The sequence below is a fragment of the Mauremys reevesii genome, linkage group 1 (genome assembly GCF_016161935.1).
Source record: "Mauremys reevesii isolate NIE-2019 linkage group 1, ASM1616193v1, whole genome shotgun sequence".
Lineage (NCBI taxonomy): Eukaryota > Metazoa > Chordata > Testudines > Geoemydidae > Mauremys > Mauremys reevesii.
In genome coordinates, this window is record NC_052623.1 from 352,277,494 (window position 1) to 352,291,700 (window position 14,207).

Sequence of the window (14,207 nt, forward strand, 5' to 3'; positions counted from 1 at the left end):
AAAAGGGGTTGTCCCAGGATTGCCACCTTCACTTCTGTACTGCCTTCAGTGCTCTGAAGGCAACAGCCACGGAGCTTCCCTGAGCCAGATTTCAGGAGGTGGAGGTGGATCTGATTTCACCCGTGCTGCTGGGAGCCTTCAGAGCTGGCAGTAGCCACGGAACTTCCTGCAGCTGGGGGAGGTACCCGGAGGTGGGTCTGTGCTCCCCGCGAGAGCAGCTGTGGAAGGGAAGAGGAAGTGCCATTCCTTCCCAGCCCAGTGGACTAGCAGCTGGAGCCCAGTGAACAGTAGGAGCTCCAAGCTGGGGGCCCCCTGCTCTGCCCCTCCAATAGCTAGATTTTACAGGGGAGATCTGATTTCACAGTCCATGATGTGTATTTCACAGCCATTAATTTGGTAGGACCCTAGTCATATGGACTGGGAAGGTACTAAGGAAGAACTACTTCAGTAGTAACACATCAGAACCAAAGAAGCACCAGGGCCTTCTAAAGACTCAGGATTTCAGTGATCACAGAATCACAGAATATCGGGGTTGGAAGAGACCTTGGGAAGTCATCTAGTCCAACCCCCTGCACAAAGCAGGACCAATCCCCAACTAAATCATCCCAGCAAGGGCTTTGTCAAACCTGACCTTAAAAACCTAAGGAAGGAGATTCCACCACCACCTCCCTAGGTAACCCATTTCATCCCAGTGAAAAAGTTTTTCCTAATATCCAACCTAAATCTCCCCCACTGCAACTTGAGACCATTGCTCCTTGTTCTGTCATCTGGTACCACTGAGAACAGTCCAGATCCATCCTCTTTGGAACCCCTCTTCAAGTAGTTGAAAGCAGCTATCAAATCCTCCCTCATTCTTCTCTTCTGCAGACTAAACAATCTCAGTTCCCTCAGCCTCTCCTCATAAGTCATGTGCTCCAGCCCCCTAATCATTTTTGTTGCCCTCCGCTGGACTCTTTCCAATTTTTCCACATCTTTCTTGTAGTGTGGAGCCCAAAACTGGACACAGTACTCCAGATGAGGCCTCACCAATGCCAAATAGAATATCAGGGTTGAAAGGGACCTCAGAAGGTCATCTAGTCCAACCCCCTGCTCAAAGCAGGACCAATCCCCAGACAGATTTTTGCCCCAGATCCCTAAATGGCCCCCTCAAGGACTGAACTCACAACCCTGAGTTTAGCAGGCCAATACTCAAACCACCGAGCTATCCCTCCCCCAGACAGTGATTTATCCCTCCAGGTCTCTGTTATTCCAATCACATCATAATTCCTTGACTGTGTCAGGTCTTCCAGTTCTCCCTGCTTGCTTCCCAGGCTTCTTGCATTTGTGTATAGGCACTTAAGATAAAGCAGGACAATCAGTGAGTTCTCACTATGAGGCAGGAGTCCTCCCCTCTTGCACTCTCCTGCTTGTGCTTCCTCCTGGTATCCTACTTCCCCACTTACTTCAGGGCTTTGGTCTCCTTCCACCAGTGAACCTAGTTTAAAGCCCTCCTCACTAGGTTAGCCAGCCTGCTTGCGAAGATGCTCTTCCCTCTCTTCGTTAGGTGGAGCCTGTCTCTGCCTAGCAATCCTTCTTCTTGGAACACCATCTGATGGTCAAAGAATCCAAAGCCTCTCTGACACCACATGTGCAGCCATTCTTTGACTTCCACGATTCGACGGTCTCTACCTGGGCCTTTTCCTTCTACAGGGAGGATGGATGAGAACACTATTTGCATCTCAGACTCCTTTATCCTTCTTCTCAGAGCCACAGTCTGCAGTGATCCGCTCAAGGTCATTCTTGGTAGTATCATTGGTGCCCACGTGGAGAAGCAGGAAGGGATAGCGATCCGAGGGCTTGATGAGTCTTGGCAGTCTCTCTGTCACATGGTGAATCCTAGCTCCTGGCAAGCAGCACACTTCTCGGCTTTCCCAGTCGGGATGGCAGATAGATGACACGGTCCCCCTTACGAGAGAGTCCTTCTCTTGGGAATGGTGGTCATGGAACACCCATCTCTAGGACAATGCATCTCATCCCTTCCAATCGGTGGAGTCTCCTTCTGCTCCCTTCCCTCAGATGTATCATCTAGTCCACTCTTCGCATTAGTACCTGTGGAGAGAACATGAAAATGGTTGCTCACCTGAATCTGCATTGCTGGTACATGGACACTCCCCTTTCTTCTTCTGGAGGTCACATGCTGCCAATTTTCTTCACCGTCCTTCTGTCCCCGCTGTGCAGCCTGCTCTGATTCTTCAGAATGTTGTGCCCGCAGAAGCATATCCTTTCGTCTATCCAGGAAATCTTCATTTTCGCTTATGCAACGCAGGGTTGATACTTGTTTCTCCAGTCCTTGAACCTTCTCTTCCAATATGAGACCAGCTTGCACTTTGTACAGACATGTTTTCCCATGTGATTGTATAGTACCTAGTACAACTGATCCCTATCACTGGGGAAGAGGGGGGCTTTGGGTGCTACCACAATACAGAATATTAAAACAGCTGAGGAGAGAGGTTAACTGACCAAAAATTACAGACACAGCACTCAGAAATCCCTTTTCTGTGGAAGTATAAACAGCAGAAGTATTATCATTTAACAATGGATAAATTATTTAACATCGTGATACAAGGACCTCTTCAATGCCAACCACCAGATGGCAAGGAGTATATAGAGATACAAGGATTCCTTGGATTCACCAAAACAATGTTGCATAAGGTCGCTAATGAAAGCCTATGTCACACTGATCATCATAATCATTGTGAGATGTTTGTATAGAAAATATGGGAAGAGTTATATATACACACACACACACACACACACAATTATTGTCTCTTGCTCTGTGAGTTATGACAGGTCACCAAAAGGTAATCCACATACTCCTGGCTAGGTAGGGGCAGACAAGTGCTTATCTCACTCTGCTTGGTCATATGCAAATTGAGTACTGTATCCCTCACAATGAACACCCATTTACAATCTGAGTAAAATGCTAATAGATTGGGCGGGAGCTGGAGGGAACAACAAAAACTGCAGGAATTATCCTGTTAGGAGTAAGACAATGAACTATTGAAACTATATTTGGGGTACAGATGAACCCCCTAGTTATTCCCGCAATCTGTGAGGAAAAGATGTTAGTAATCTTATGAGAAGGGGTCTCAACCAAAATGGTTGAAAATGCTGGGGAAAGAACTTGATTTCCTCTATTATAAGCATAACATTTATGTTTTCTTTACACTATTAAAACAATTAAGGATCAGTAATGGACATTCATTTTTTATAGCACCATAGGCATGTGCAATGATTTACAAATAATAACATGAAAAGACTTGTCCCATGGATCTTACACTCCAGATCAAGTTAAAGAAAAGATGAAAAAGGTTAGAGTTAAACTACTTGCATAGTGTCAGAGGTTTTCATGTGACTTTAAGGCAGGGGCCATATTTATGTGTCTGCTGCAAAGAGATTCTAATTTAATTTGGATGAATGATAATACCAACATTTAAATATGAGGTGTGAGAGACGGAGCCAAGAGAGTCAACTGACCAGCAGCAAACAAAGAGAGTAATGGCCTTCAAAAAATGTAAAGGACAGTGAGTATTACTTGGTACCTGAGAACGCAGCAGGTTGCCCATAGCCACACATTTAGAAAGTTTACATTTATTTAGATTAACTGTTATGTTATATTATATAGATTAATTAGATTATCAGGGAACTAAAACAGATCAATGGCTGCTTTGTTTCTAAATAAAGTTTGAAAAATGGCCAAGTTGACATCTGACAGTATTTAGGTAAACGAATGAATTACAACAGTAACAACAACCATTTAGCACTAACATAGCACTTTTCACGCAAATGTCATTCAACATGCTTCAAAAATTTACAGACTGAAAAGTTAAGGTGCAGAGAAGTTACCTGACTTGCCCAAATCACATAGCAAGCCTCTGGCAGAGAATTCAGAGAGCTGACTTCCGTTCCCAAGCACAAAATCTGTGCCACAGCCAATTGGATAGGCTGCCTCTACATGCAAGGCGTGTGTTGTACACGCCATAGGACCATCCCAAATTCCAGGCAATGGTGCCCTCACCACCATAAGGCAGTGAGATTCTCTGAATGAAGGTCCACATGAAAAAAGATTGCATAGGATTTTTAAACATTACATTATTCCATTCCCTCCCTCCCTAACAAATGATGCATGCATCTTCCCTTGAAGCTACATCTCAGCTTGAAACAAATCCTCGCCCTCCAGCCAGTAAATACAAAATTAATCAACAATGAGTTCTTGATTGTTTCACCAGGCAGATGTGGCTGATGCATTCTAGGCTAAGTGAAACCTGGCTGGCCCGAGGTTCAAGTCCTGGAGGCTGAATATGCACAGCCAGAGAGCAGGGCTAGGGAAGAATTTGAGGCTGAAAGCCAACAGTAATGTTGCTGCCTGCATGGGGTGTGAATTGCACTGCTTACACTGTATTCTATTATATGTCTGGACTGCTGTTTAATGAATCCTGCACTTCAGGTGCATATACTGCATGGTGATGGGGGTTGCCTAAGAATGAAAAGTGACTTTTCTGCAAAAAACCTGTTTTTTAAATTTGTAATAAGAAAAAGCCACAGTGTTCAGAATTTTCAGAGAAAATAGGCCTTTTTCCACATGCAGGTATCAGGTTTGGTTTTGTTTTTTGCAGGTCGGAAGGGTGATGTCTCTCTCTGAACAGGATGAATAAATGAATTACAGAATCAAATAAGTTAAGAAAAACAAAAAGCCTGTTAAGCTCATGCAAAACACCCTCCAAAGCTTTGTTCAGCTAGGATAACAAAAATCTCTTGGTTTATGCAAGGTTGCACAGACAATCTACTCCAACTGGCAAAGCGTGTTACATGGGTTGAACATGAATGTGTGTATTTAGCTGCACTTTAAAGGTTCTCAATTATGTGCTGACCATCTTTTTATAGTTCTTAGAAAGGGAAAGTCTCCAGGGTTATTTTTGAAGATTATGCATGTACCTATTCTACTCACATGAGCAGTCCCATTGATTTCAATGGGAATGCTCATATGAGTGAAGTTAACCAAATGCATAACCGTTTGCAAGATAGAGCCTTAGATTTTTCCAGATGGCAAACACTCATTTGTTCATTGCTTATACTCAATTTTTTTTTTTTTTTTTGTAAAATGGTGCTTTCAAGCCTCAAAGAATTGGCATGAGGACTTCTTCCTGAGAACTATAAAGGCAACTGTAGTGATTGATGTGGGAAGCTACAAATCCACCATACATTTGAAATGGACAGCAATCTAAGGTGTCAATTTTCAGAGAAAAACAGCCTGCTATATTTCACAACTTGGATGTCATCAGAGAGGTTTTATATATCAGTTCTGATGAAATACGGTTCTTCAATACAGACTTTTTCAATAGACTGGTATTGAAGTTTGGGGCATAACCATGAAAATATCACACACACGTATATAAACATGCTATTTTGGTCTCCAGTATAAATAAGTTGGAGGGGGAAAAAAAGAAAAAATTATATCTTAGGATAGAGGTGCCATCCTTCCAAGTTTCCTGGGTTGCTTGACCCCCGCTCTGCCAGAGGCGCTGCCCCCAGTGTGCCCCGCCCTTGCTCCTCCACGCCACAAAGCAGCTCATCGTGGCAGGCAGGCGGCACTGGGAGGGAGAGAGAGGAGCTCATTGGTGGGGCCACCAGCAGGCAGGAGGCCCTGGGAGACGGGGAGGAGCTGATGGGGGGGGCTGCCAATGGGTGCTGAGCACCCACCATTTTTTTCCAATGGATGATCCAGCCCCGGAGCACCCACGGAGTCGGCATCTATGTCTTTGGAAAATTCTTAAAATTGGTCAATTTTTAACCAACAACACTGTTAATGTACCCTTATTAATACACGTTTACCTATAAATGTTGTGACAAAGTATTCAGTAATTTAGTATCACATAATCTAACCAGATCTCTGAACACTTAAATACTGAAAATGAATCAGGCTAGCATCTTAGTTATTTGAATGCTCTCCCCACATAAAAGTTTTCTCCCAAAAAGTGACATCCTTGTAACATTAAAAAAAGACATGATGGTTTTAAAGCAGCTGCTCTTTTAAGGACTGTGATATTAACAGGGCAAAAAGAAGAAATTTTCTGATAATAACCGTATTTGCTAAAGAGGAAAAACACTACTGGAGGATAGAAACATTCTACTTCCTACATTTTACAAAAGAGTTTGTCAAAAGCATAAAAATTTTAGGACATTGACATTTGTTTTTAAACCTTCAAATTTACATAAAAAACTTATTGCACTTACAAAATGCTGTGTCTTCAGGCGTTCCTCTTCTGTCGCAGCTCTCTCTCTAAGAATGGCTCTAGTCAAATGCTCATTTGAAGCAGTCCGCTCCCGCTCCAGAACTTTGCCAATTTCATCACGTATGTACTTTTGATCTTGTTTCAATCTACATGAAAAAATGGTGAAAGAATTTAGAATGGAAATATATTGTCAAATAGCTTGAATGGACAAACACATTATTATCATCATCAAAAGAGTACAGTAGTTATGACAATTTTAAACTCTTACTGGCTTTTAGAGCTCACTGCATATCCAATATCAATACCAGAGATTTATATATTGCAATTTTGAGATTTAATCCAAAATATAAACCTTCTGGCATTCATATTGGATATGCGCACGCGCACACACACAAGAAATATATATACATACACATATAATAAATATATATACACACACAAATTTTATATACATATATAAAAATACATTACACACACATCTAGCAATATCAACAACCCCCAACACCTATCAGTATCAATATCTCTCAATATATGGATATATAAATTCAGCATCCCAACACTGTACCCAAATCTTAACAGCATTACCTCTGAAATTAAGCAAAATAAGGAATAAAACTAATTAAAATCTCATGCTTAAACAATATACAGTATACAGATTTTTTAAAAGGAATTCTTGTTCAAGAATCCTCAGCTCTATTCCTTTCTCGGTCACTGATACACTTTGTTACTTTTGGGCAGGTCACATCTACTCAATGCATCAGTTTACTCATCTGCAAAAAGGGTGTAACAGCTATGTTGACATACTTAACATCTGGAAAGTGACTTAAGAGCATCGGATGAAAGGCGCTATTTAAGTGCAAAGTATTATTATTTCCTGAACTTGTGTTTTCGGAACTTAATCATGCATTATATTAGTCCCAGGGAATTCTCAACATGAATAGAAGGTAATGTCACAAGTCATAAAATTAATGGAAATCTTTACAACAATATTTTTATAAAAATGCATGTATACGTTACATGTACATGCAAACACATTTTAAAATAGATTAGCCAATAAAAACACCTGCTTTTTATATATATATATGCTCATACCAAACACAAAAGTCAATATCTACAAGTTCATCACCAGTAATGGAATATCAAATACTGTTTTTTAAATAGGCATTTGAAAAACAGTGAAGGAGATGAGGCTTCAGAATTTCCACTGAATGCATGTGTTACCAAGGGAGCTGCAGAGAACAAATCAAACCGCACAGGGTCACTTTCTGAAAGGCACCAGCATTACAGTACATTAAAGTCTTCCCCAAGGAAAATGTTTAAGAGGGGTGGGGGATGGTGGGGAAGAAGACAGTTGGAATGCGTGTCATTTTTGTGCCCAGACACAACCCTCTGAAACACATCAACCAACTGGGAGTTTTTATAAAGTTTATTAAGCAGCATCTTCAATTACTCCAGCAAAAAGATTATGCAGACATGGACCAAATTCCATTAAGTGATTTCCCAAGGTCCCCCAAATTATTCCAGCAGCATCAATGCATTTAATCTATCGCACAATCAATGATGCAGTCAAAACACACACCAGTTTTCCTTTAGATTACAGAACTATTGTTTCACACAAAGAGAGGACATGTCAAAATAGAAGTTTCAATAGTTCCTTTTTTCTGAAGAAAGTAAAAGCAGCATTTTGACTTTTCAGAGATTAAAGATTAACGCCCCCCATACACCCCAATCACCTGTTTTGTATTCTACGCTCTGCAGTTAGACTTGACTCCTCTTTTTATACATTACACTACTGATAGTATATTTCACATATTCATTATTGTATTTAAAGAAGCTGCCATTTGCTTGACTTTTTTTTTTTTTTTTTAAAGCTTGGGATTTTTAACTCATATTCATGTCTCTTAATTTTTGTATTTGGCATTAGGCAGAATTATGCTCCTTGATGTTGTCTCCTCTTAATCTCTTTTCCAAAGAGCAGAAAGTCAGTTACCCTAAACCTTTTAAATAATAAGTTCCTATCTCCCAGATAAGTTGTTTGATGGCTTAACTTAATTGCTGTTACATTCAACTTCCCTGCTAGGAATAAAATTTTTATGAAAGTTAATGTTTAAAATTAAATATATACAAGTTAAGAGGGAAGGTACTGTACATCTGGGGCCAGGCACAAGTTATGAGGGATTACAGGTATCGGTTACAAAGTTCACAAGATACATACATATCACACAACCAGCATAGCTCCAGATTGGGGTGCGGGAGTTTTTAAAGCATCAATGGATAAGTGGGCTTGGGTACGCCACCCATGGAATGTATTAAGAGTCCAAGTCAGTATCAACATAGTGAATGAGTACATGGGTGGGATGTGTTCCTTCGTTCATCAGGGAAGGAAGTGGGTTATTTCCCTAGTCAGCGGTCTTGGTTACTCGAGCTGGTACTGGCGGTGTCCCATGATGTGTTCCGTGTAGATGTCTCTGGACAATCTGATGGTGTCAGACACCATGAACTGTCTCATGAGCCGGGCGTAGTGTCAACTAACTCCACACACTCTCAGCACCGGCTCATTGTGGGGTCCCACACACCCAGGGCTCCCATGATCAGGGTGTGTACGTGGACCTCGTAGCTCTGAGCTCTCAGGGTGTCGGCCAGCGGGGTGTACTTTGAAACCTTCCATCCTCGGCCTCATGGAAGGCCAGTGACCTGTTTTCAAATGGCACCATGACGCCTACCATGAGGACTTTCTTTTCTGTGTCGGTCACGACAATGTCAGGTCGGTCAGCTGTCTGTCCTGGGGATGGCAGAGTCAATGGTGATCTTCCCCAGGGAAGGCGGGATGGCTTTCACCAGCCAGTTGTGGATGGCATTGTGGTGGAGCTGCCAGGCTCCGAAGTGCTGTTTGCATTCACACAGGATGTGGGGCAGGGTCTCGTTGGCGTAGTCGCACTTCCTACAGTACTTGTTCCAGTTGCCGTGGCGGACAGCTCCGTTGAGGGGAACGCAGTTGACTCGGGCACGGTGGACGAACTGCCAGTCAGCGAACCTGGTGAAGCTGCCCCCAGGGAGGAAGTGTTTGCTGGCATCCCACTTGCTGGACACCTGGAACACCCTGCCCAGGTCTGACTTCCGCTTGAAGTTCTCAGTGTAGTGGCACTGCATAGTGTCTTTGAGAGTCCTTTCCTGCATCATTCTGGCAGTTGGGGTGACGATGGTGTGGTTCGAGGTCTTTATGCATGGCAACAGTATTCCCAGCACCCGGCGTTCCTCGCACCACTTCCAGCAGCAGCTGATCCTCTTTCTAGGTGTCTCAAGGCGTTGCGGGAACAAGACCAGAGAGAGGACAGGTCTCCTCACTCTCTCCCAAACTCAGCCTCCAGGGAGCCATTGAGGTAGGTGGCGACATCCTGCTCAGAGGGGGCCCTGGCAATGCATTTCCTGACCACGACCTGTACAGTTTCATCTGTGATACTCCGCACTGTCAGGTCTGGGCACCTCAGGAGGCGGAAGGTGTGGGTGATCACCGACACGTCGCACAGCTCTCCCACCCGAGGTACGCTGGCACCGCCTGGCCTGTGGGAAATGCAGATGATGTCGGTGCTGGCCCTCTGGGGAAGGTAGAGCTATTTCCTCACCAGGTGCCTGATGGTGCTGTCGGCCTTGTTCCGGGGCACCTTGGCTACAGCCGATCCCCTGAGGACGAAGGAGATGCGGGTACTACACTGAGAATGGAAAAGTTCCTTACCTTTTAGGAGGGGTCAGTGTGTTCCTATTATCCTTGAGGAATGTTTTTGCATCATCCTTGATATCGGGATGTTCTGGTACCACTCGTAAGGAATCTGTTTGTGTGAGTACTCTGTGCCTAGCACTTCTTAGAAATATGTGTTTCTGCAACATCAGCCCAGTTCTTGCCAGATTCTGTGAACTTGCAAGCAGGCAGAGCCTGAGGTTTGCTCACAGCCTCACTTTTGAAAACTTTAGCTCAGGCCTCATATACCAGGACTTCTCAGGCTCTCTTCCTACTATAAGATACAAAACTACTCAAGATAGTTACATCCCAAGCAGACTACAAAGAGCTACAAAAGGATCTCATCAAACTGGGTGACTGGGCAACAAAATGGCAGATGAAATTCAATGTTGATAAATGCAAAGTAATGCACATTGGAAAACATAAACCCAACTATACATATAAAATGGTGGGGTCTAAATTAGCAGTTACCACTCAACAAAGAGATATTGGAGTCATTGTGGATAGTTCTCTGAAAACATCCACTCAATGTGCAGCGGCAGTCAAAAAAAGCAAACAGAATGCTGGGAATAATTAAGAAAGGGATAGATAATAGGACAGAAAATATCATGTTGACTCTATATAAATCCATGGTACGCCAACATCTTGAATACTGTGTACAGATGTGGTTGCCCCATCTCAAAAACCATACATATGAAATGGAAGAAGTTCAGAAAAGGGCAAGAAAAATTATTAGGGGTATGGAATAGCTTCCGTATGAGGACAGATTAATAAAACTTGGACTTTTCAGCTTGGAAAAGAGACGGCTAAGGGGAGATATGATTGAGGTCTATAAAATCATGACTGGTGTAGAGAATGTAAATAAGGAAGTGTTGTTTACTTCTTCTCACAACACAAGAACTAGGGGTCACCAAATGAAATTAATAGGCAGCAGATATAAAACAAATAAAAGGAAGTATTTCCTCATACAACGCACAGTCAACGTGTGAAACTCCTTGCCAGAGGATGTTGTGAAGGCCAAGACCATAACAGGGTTCAAAAAAGAACTAGATAAATTCATGGAGGATAGGTCCATCAATGGCTATTAGCCAGGAAGGGTAGAAATGGTGTCCCTAGCCTCTGTTTGTCAGAAGCTGGGAATGAGCGACAGGGAATGGATCATTTGATGATTCCCTGTTCTGTTCATTCCATCTGGGGCACCTGGCATTGTCCACTGTCGGAAGACAGGATATGGCACTAGATGGACCTTTGAGCTGATCCAGTATGGTCATTCTTATGTTCTCCAAGAAAGAAATAAGAGAAGCGAGGGTACCATCTGAACTTCATTCTTTGGATGAATTCACCTTTCTTAGATATACAATGAGGCAGAGGCCCCCAGATTTCTTCAGGACCAGAAAGAATCAGGTATAACAATCTTTTCCCCTCTGTTGGTAAGGAATTTCTTCTATCGCTCTCCATTTTAGAAGGGACCATAGCTCCTGAAGTAACATGGTCTCGTGAGAAGGGTCCTAAAAAGGGATGGGAAGGGTGGGTAGGGAAATGAATTGGATAACATATTCCTCCTTTACCATGCTGGGTAGCCCCTTGTCTGAAGTGATGTCTTCCCAAGTGCAGTAAAAGAGGAATGGGTATAATCCTAAGTGAAGAGATATTGTTGGCATGCTGTCCTCAAAGTCAAAACGACTGCTTCAATGTAGCAGTTATTTGGTGAGAAGCGCTTGCTGCCATGGAAGATCGCTCTTGGCCTTGAAGAGATCTTGATCTCCTCCTAGGGGCATACTGAGGCTTCTGGTGGAATGAGGATCATGACTACAGTTGAGTTTTAAAATGTTTCCTTCTTGTAGCAGGAGTATAGACTCCAAGCGAATGAAGCGCTGCATGAGAGTCTACATTTCCTTTTGTTTCAGAGCGGTAGCCGTGTTAGTCTGTATCAGCAAAAAGAACAAGCAATACTTGTGGCACCTTAGAGACTAACAAATTTATTTGGGCATAAGCTTTCGTGGGCTAAAACCCACTTCATCAGATGCATGGAGTGGAAAATACAGTAGGAAGATATATATAGACACATAGAGAAGCTTATGCCCAAATAAATTTGTTATTTCCTTTTGTCTTTTTCTTGCTCCTAATATATTTAAAGAAACTCTTCTTGCCTTTTTGTACCTTGCTAGGTGTAACTCATTTTGTGCTTTAGCCTTTCTGATTTTGTCCTTACAGGCTTGCACTACTCTTTTGCATTTCTTCTTAATCTGTCCATATTTCCACTTTCTGTAGTATTTCTTTCTTGTTTTCAGGTCATTAAAGAGCTTGTAATGGGGCCATATTGGCCTCTTACTATTCTTCCTATCTTTTCTTCACATCAGTATAATTTGCAGTTGTGCCCTTAATACTGTCTCCTTGAGAAACTGCCAGCTCTCATGAACTTATTTATCCCTTAGATTTTCTTCCTACAGCATCTTAGCTATCAGATCTCTGAGTTTGTTAAAGTCTGATTGTTTGAAGTCCATTATCCTTTTTCTGCTGCTCTCACTCCTTCCTTTCCTTAGAATCATGAAATTTATTAAGTCATGATCACTTTCATCCAAACTGCCTTCAACCTTCAGATTCACAACCAATTCCTTCAGGTTGGTCAGAATCAAGCCAAAAATGGCTAGCCCCTGGTTACTTCCTCCACTTTCTGAAACTACAAGTTGTCAAAGTCCCTGCAGCTCTTCTTCTTGTAGTTGGGGTTTTTTTTTTGTTTTGTTTGGTTGGTTGGGGTTTTTTTGGGGGTGGGGGGAAGGGTATTTCTGTTGTTTGTTCTAGAAATGCCTCATTAACATCTTCTCAATTATTCAGTGGTCTATAGTAGACCCCTATCATGAACTGCCACTCTTTTTTTTCCCCTTTTATCTTTATCCAGCGACTTTCAACTGGTCTACTTCTCATGTCCTTTGGACCTCAGAACAAGTGTATATATAAAGAACTGTTGGAATTTAGAAGATCATCTTTATGGGCACATCATGGGCTTAGTGATGAAATCCAGGGGAAGACTTCTGTGCCATCATCTGTTCTCCAGATGGCTAGAAGGATCATAATGTTCCTCTCTCCTACTGACAGACAGAAGTGTAGAAGTACTCGGAAGCATCAGAATCATATAGCTGATAAGAGCACAGGCTTGGAAGTCAAGAGACCTTGATTCTATTCTTGGCTCTGTTAGTATTTAATTTTGTGACTGTAGGTGAGTCACTCTCTGCCTTTGACCTAGTAGCAACATCAGTATATCACTGAAAATATGGGCTGCTTGGGAAATATTTGTACTGATTTATTTGTGTTGCAGCTTTTGTAAGAAAACAGTTTGGACTATTTCATAATCTAATGTGTTACATATCTGTCAGGAAGATATGCTTGATATTCATTCTACAGTCTCTCTCATTTTGTCTTAATTTGTACTAACATGCCTCATTCTGCAAAAGTCTTTGCCCATCTTTGGTGTTATGTCCTCTCTGAGGTACAGCCTGGCTTAATGACTGTTTACCTCCTATCCTTTCATTGCAAAAGTGAACTTTTCAGGCCCCCCAAATCTTTCTGTTGTCCAATGTGTCCATATCTTTCTGACACTGAGCAGCCCAGAACTGAACACAATATTTCAGGAACAGTAATTCCACAGCTAAGTCTATACCATACACCTGCTCCATAATTAGAAGTCATTGCATAAGCAATCCTAAATCACAATGGCTCTATTTGCTGCCATACTGTAGTGCAAACAGTTATTTAATCTGCTGTTTTATATCAACTCCAGGTCTTTTTAAATTATGATATACTGACATTTCTAATAACTAATATTGGCTAAAAGAAACTAACGAGAGCTGGTAAGAAAACCTAAACTACCCCAACTCTAATCCATATGATCTAAAATACTTCTCACCATGCATACCTGAAGTTACTTGAAAATGTTCTTAGCTTTTTGAAACACTTGTTGGAGTTGACCATGATTTGGAGGCAACGGCAGCATCAAGTTAATTTACCAAAAAAAATTAAATATCTCTCAACTTATTTAAATTCAGAGTTTTAAGCAAAGTAGTATGCTTTTAATGTAATGTAAACTTCACTTATTTGCATTATGTAATTGGGTGGCTTGTAGGAGCTTAATGAAACAAATACAAGTCAGCTCTGTCCTAAGATTTCAAACACTTGCTTGCATCAACTTACAGTAGTTTTCT

The 14,207-nt window shown here is 42.0% G+C and overlaps 1 protein-coding gene across 2 annotated transcripts in view; it reads right to left on the minus strand.

Moving 5' to 3' along the window:
* CHCHD3 (coiled-coil-helix-coiled-coil-helix domain containing 3) overlaps positions 1 to 14,207 on the minus strand; it is a 260,383-nt gene that overhangs the window by 155,307 nt on the left and 90,869 nt on the right. For both annotated transcript variants that reach the window (XM_039519888.1, XM_039519887.1), the window contains exon 4: positions 6,274 to 6,418. In XM_039519888.1, the coding sequence (XP_039375822.1) occupies positions 6,274 to 6,418 (145 nt within the window). The remainder of the gene's footprint in view (positions 1 to 6,273; positions 6,419 to 14,207) is intronic.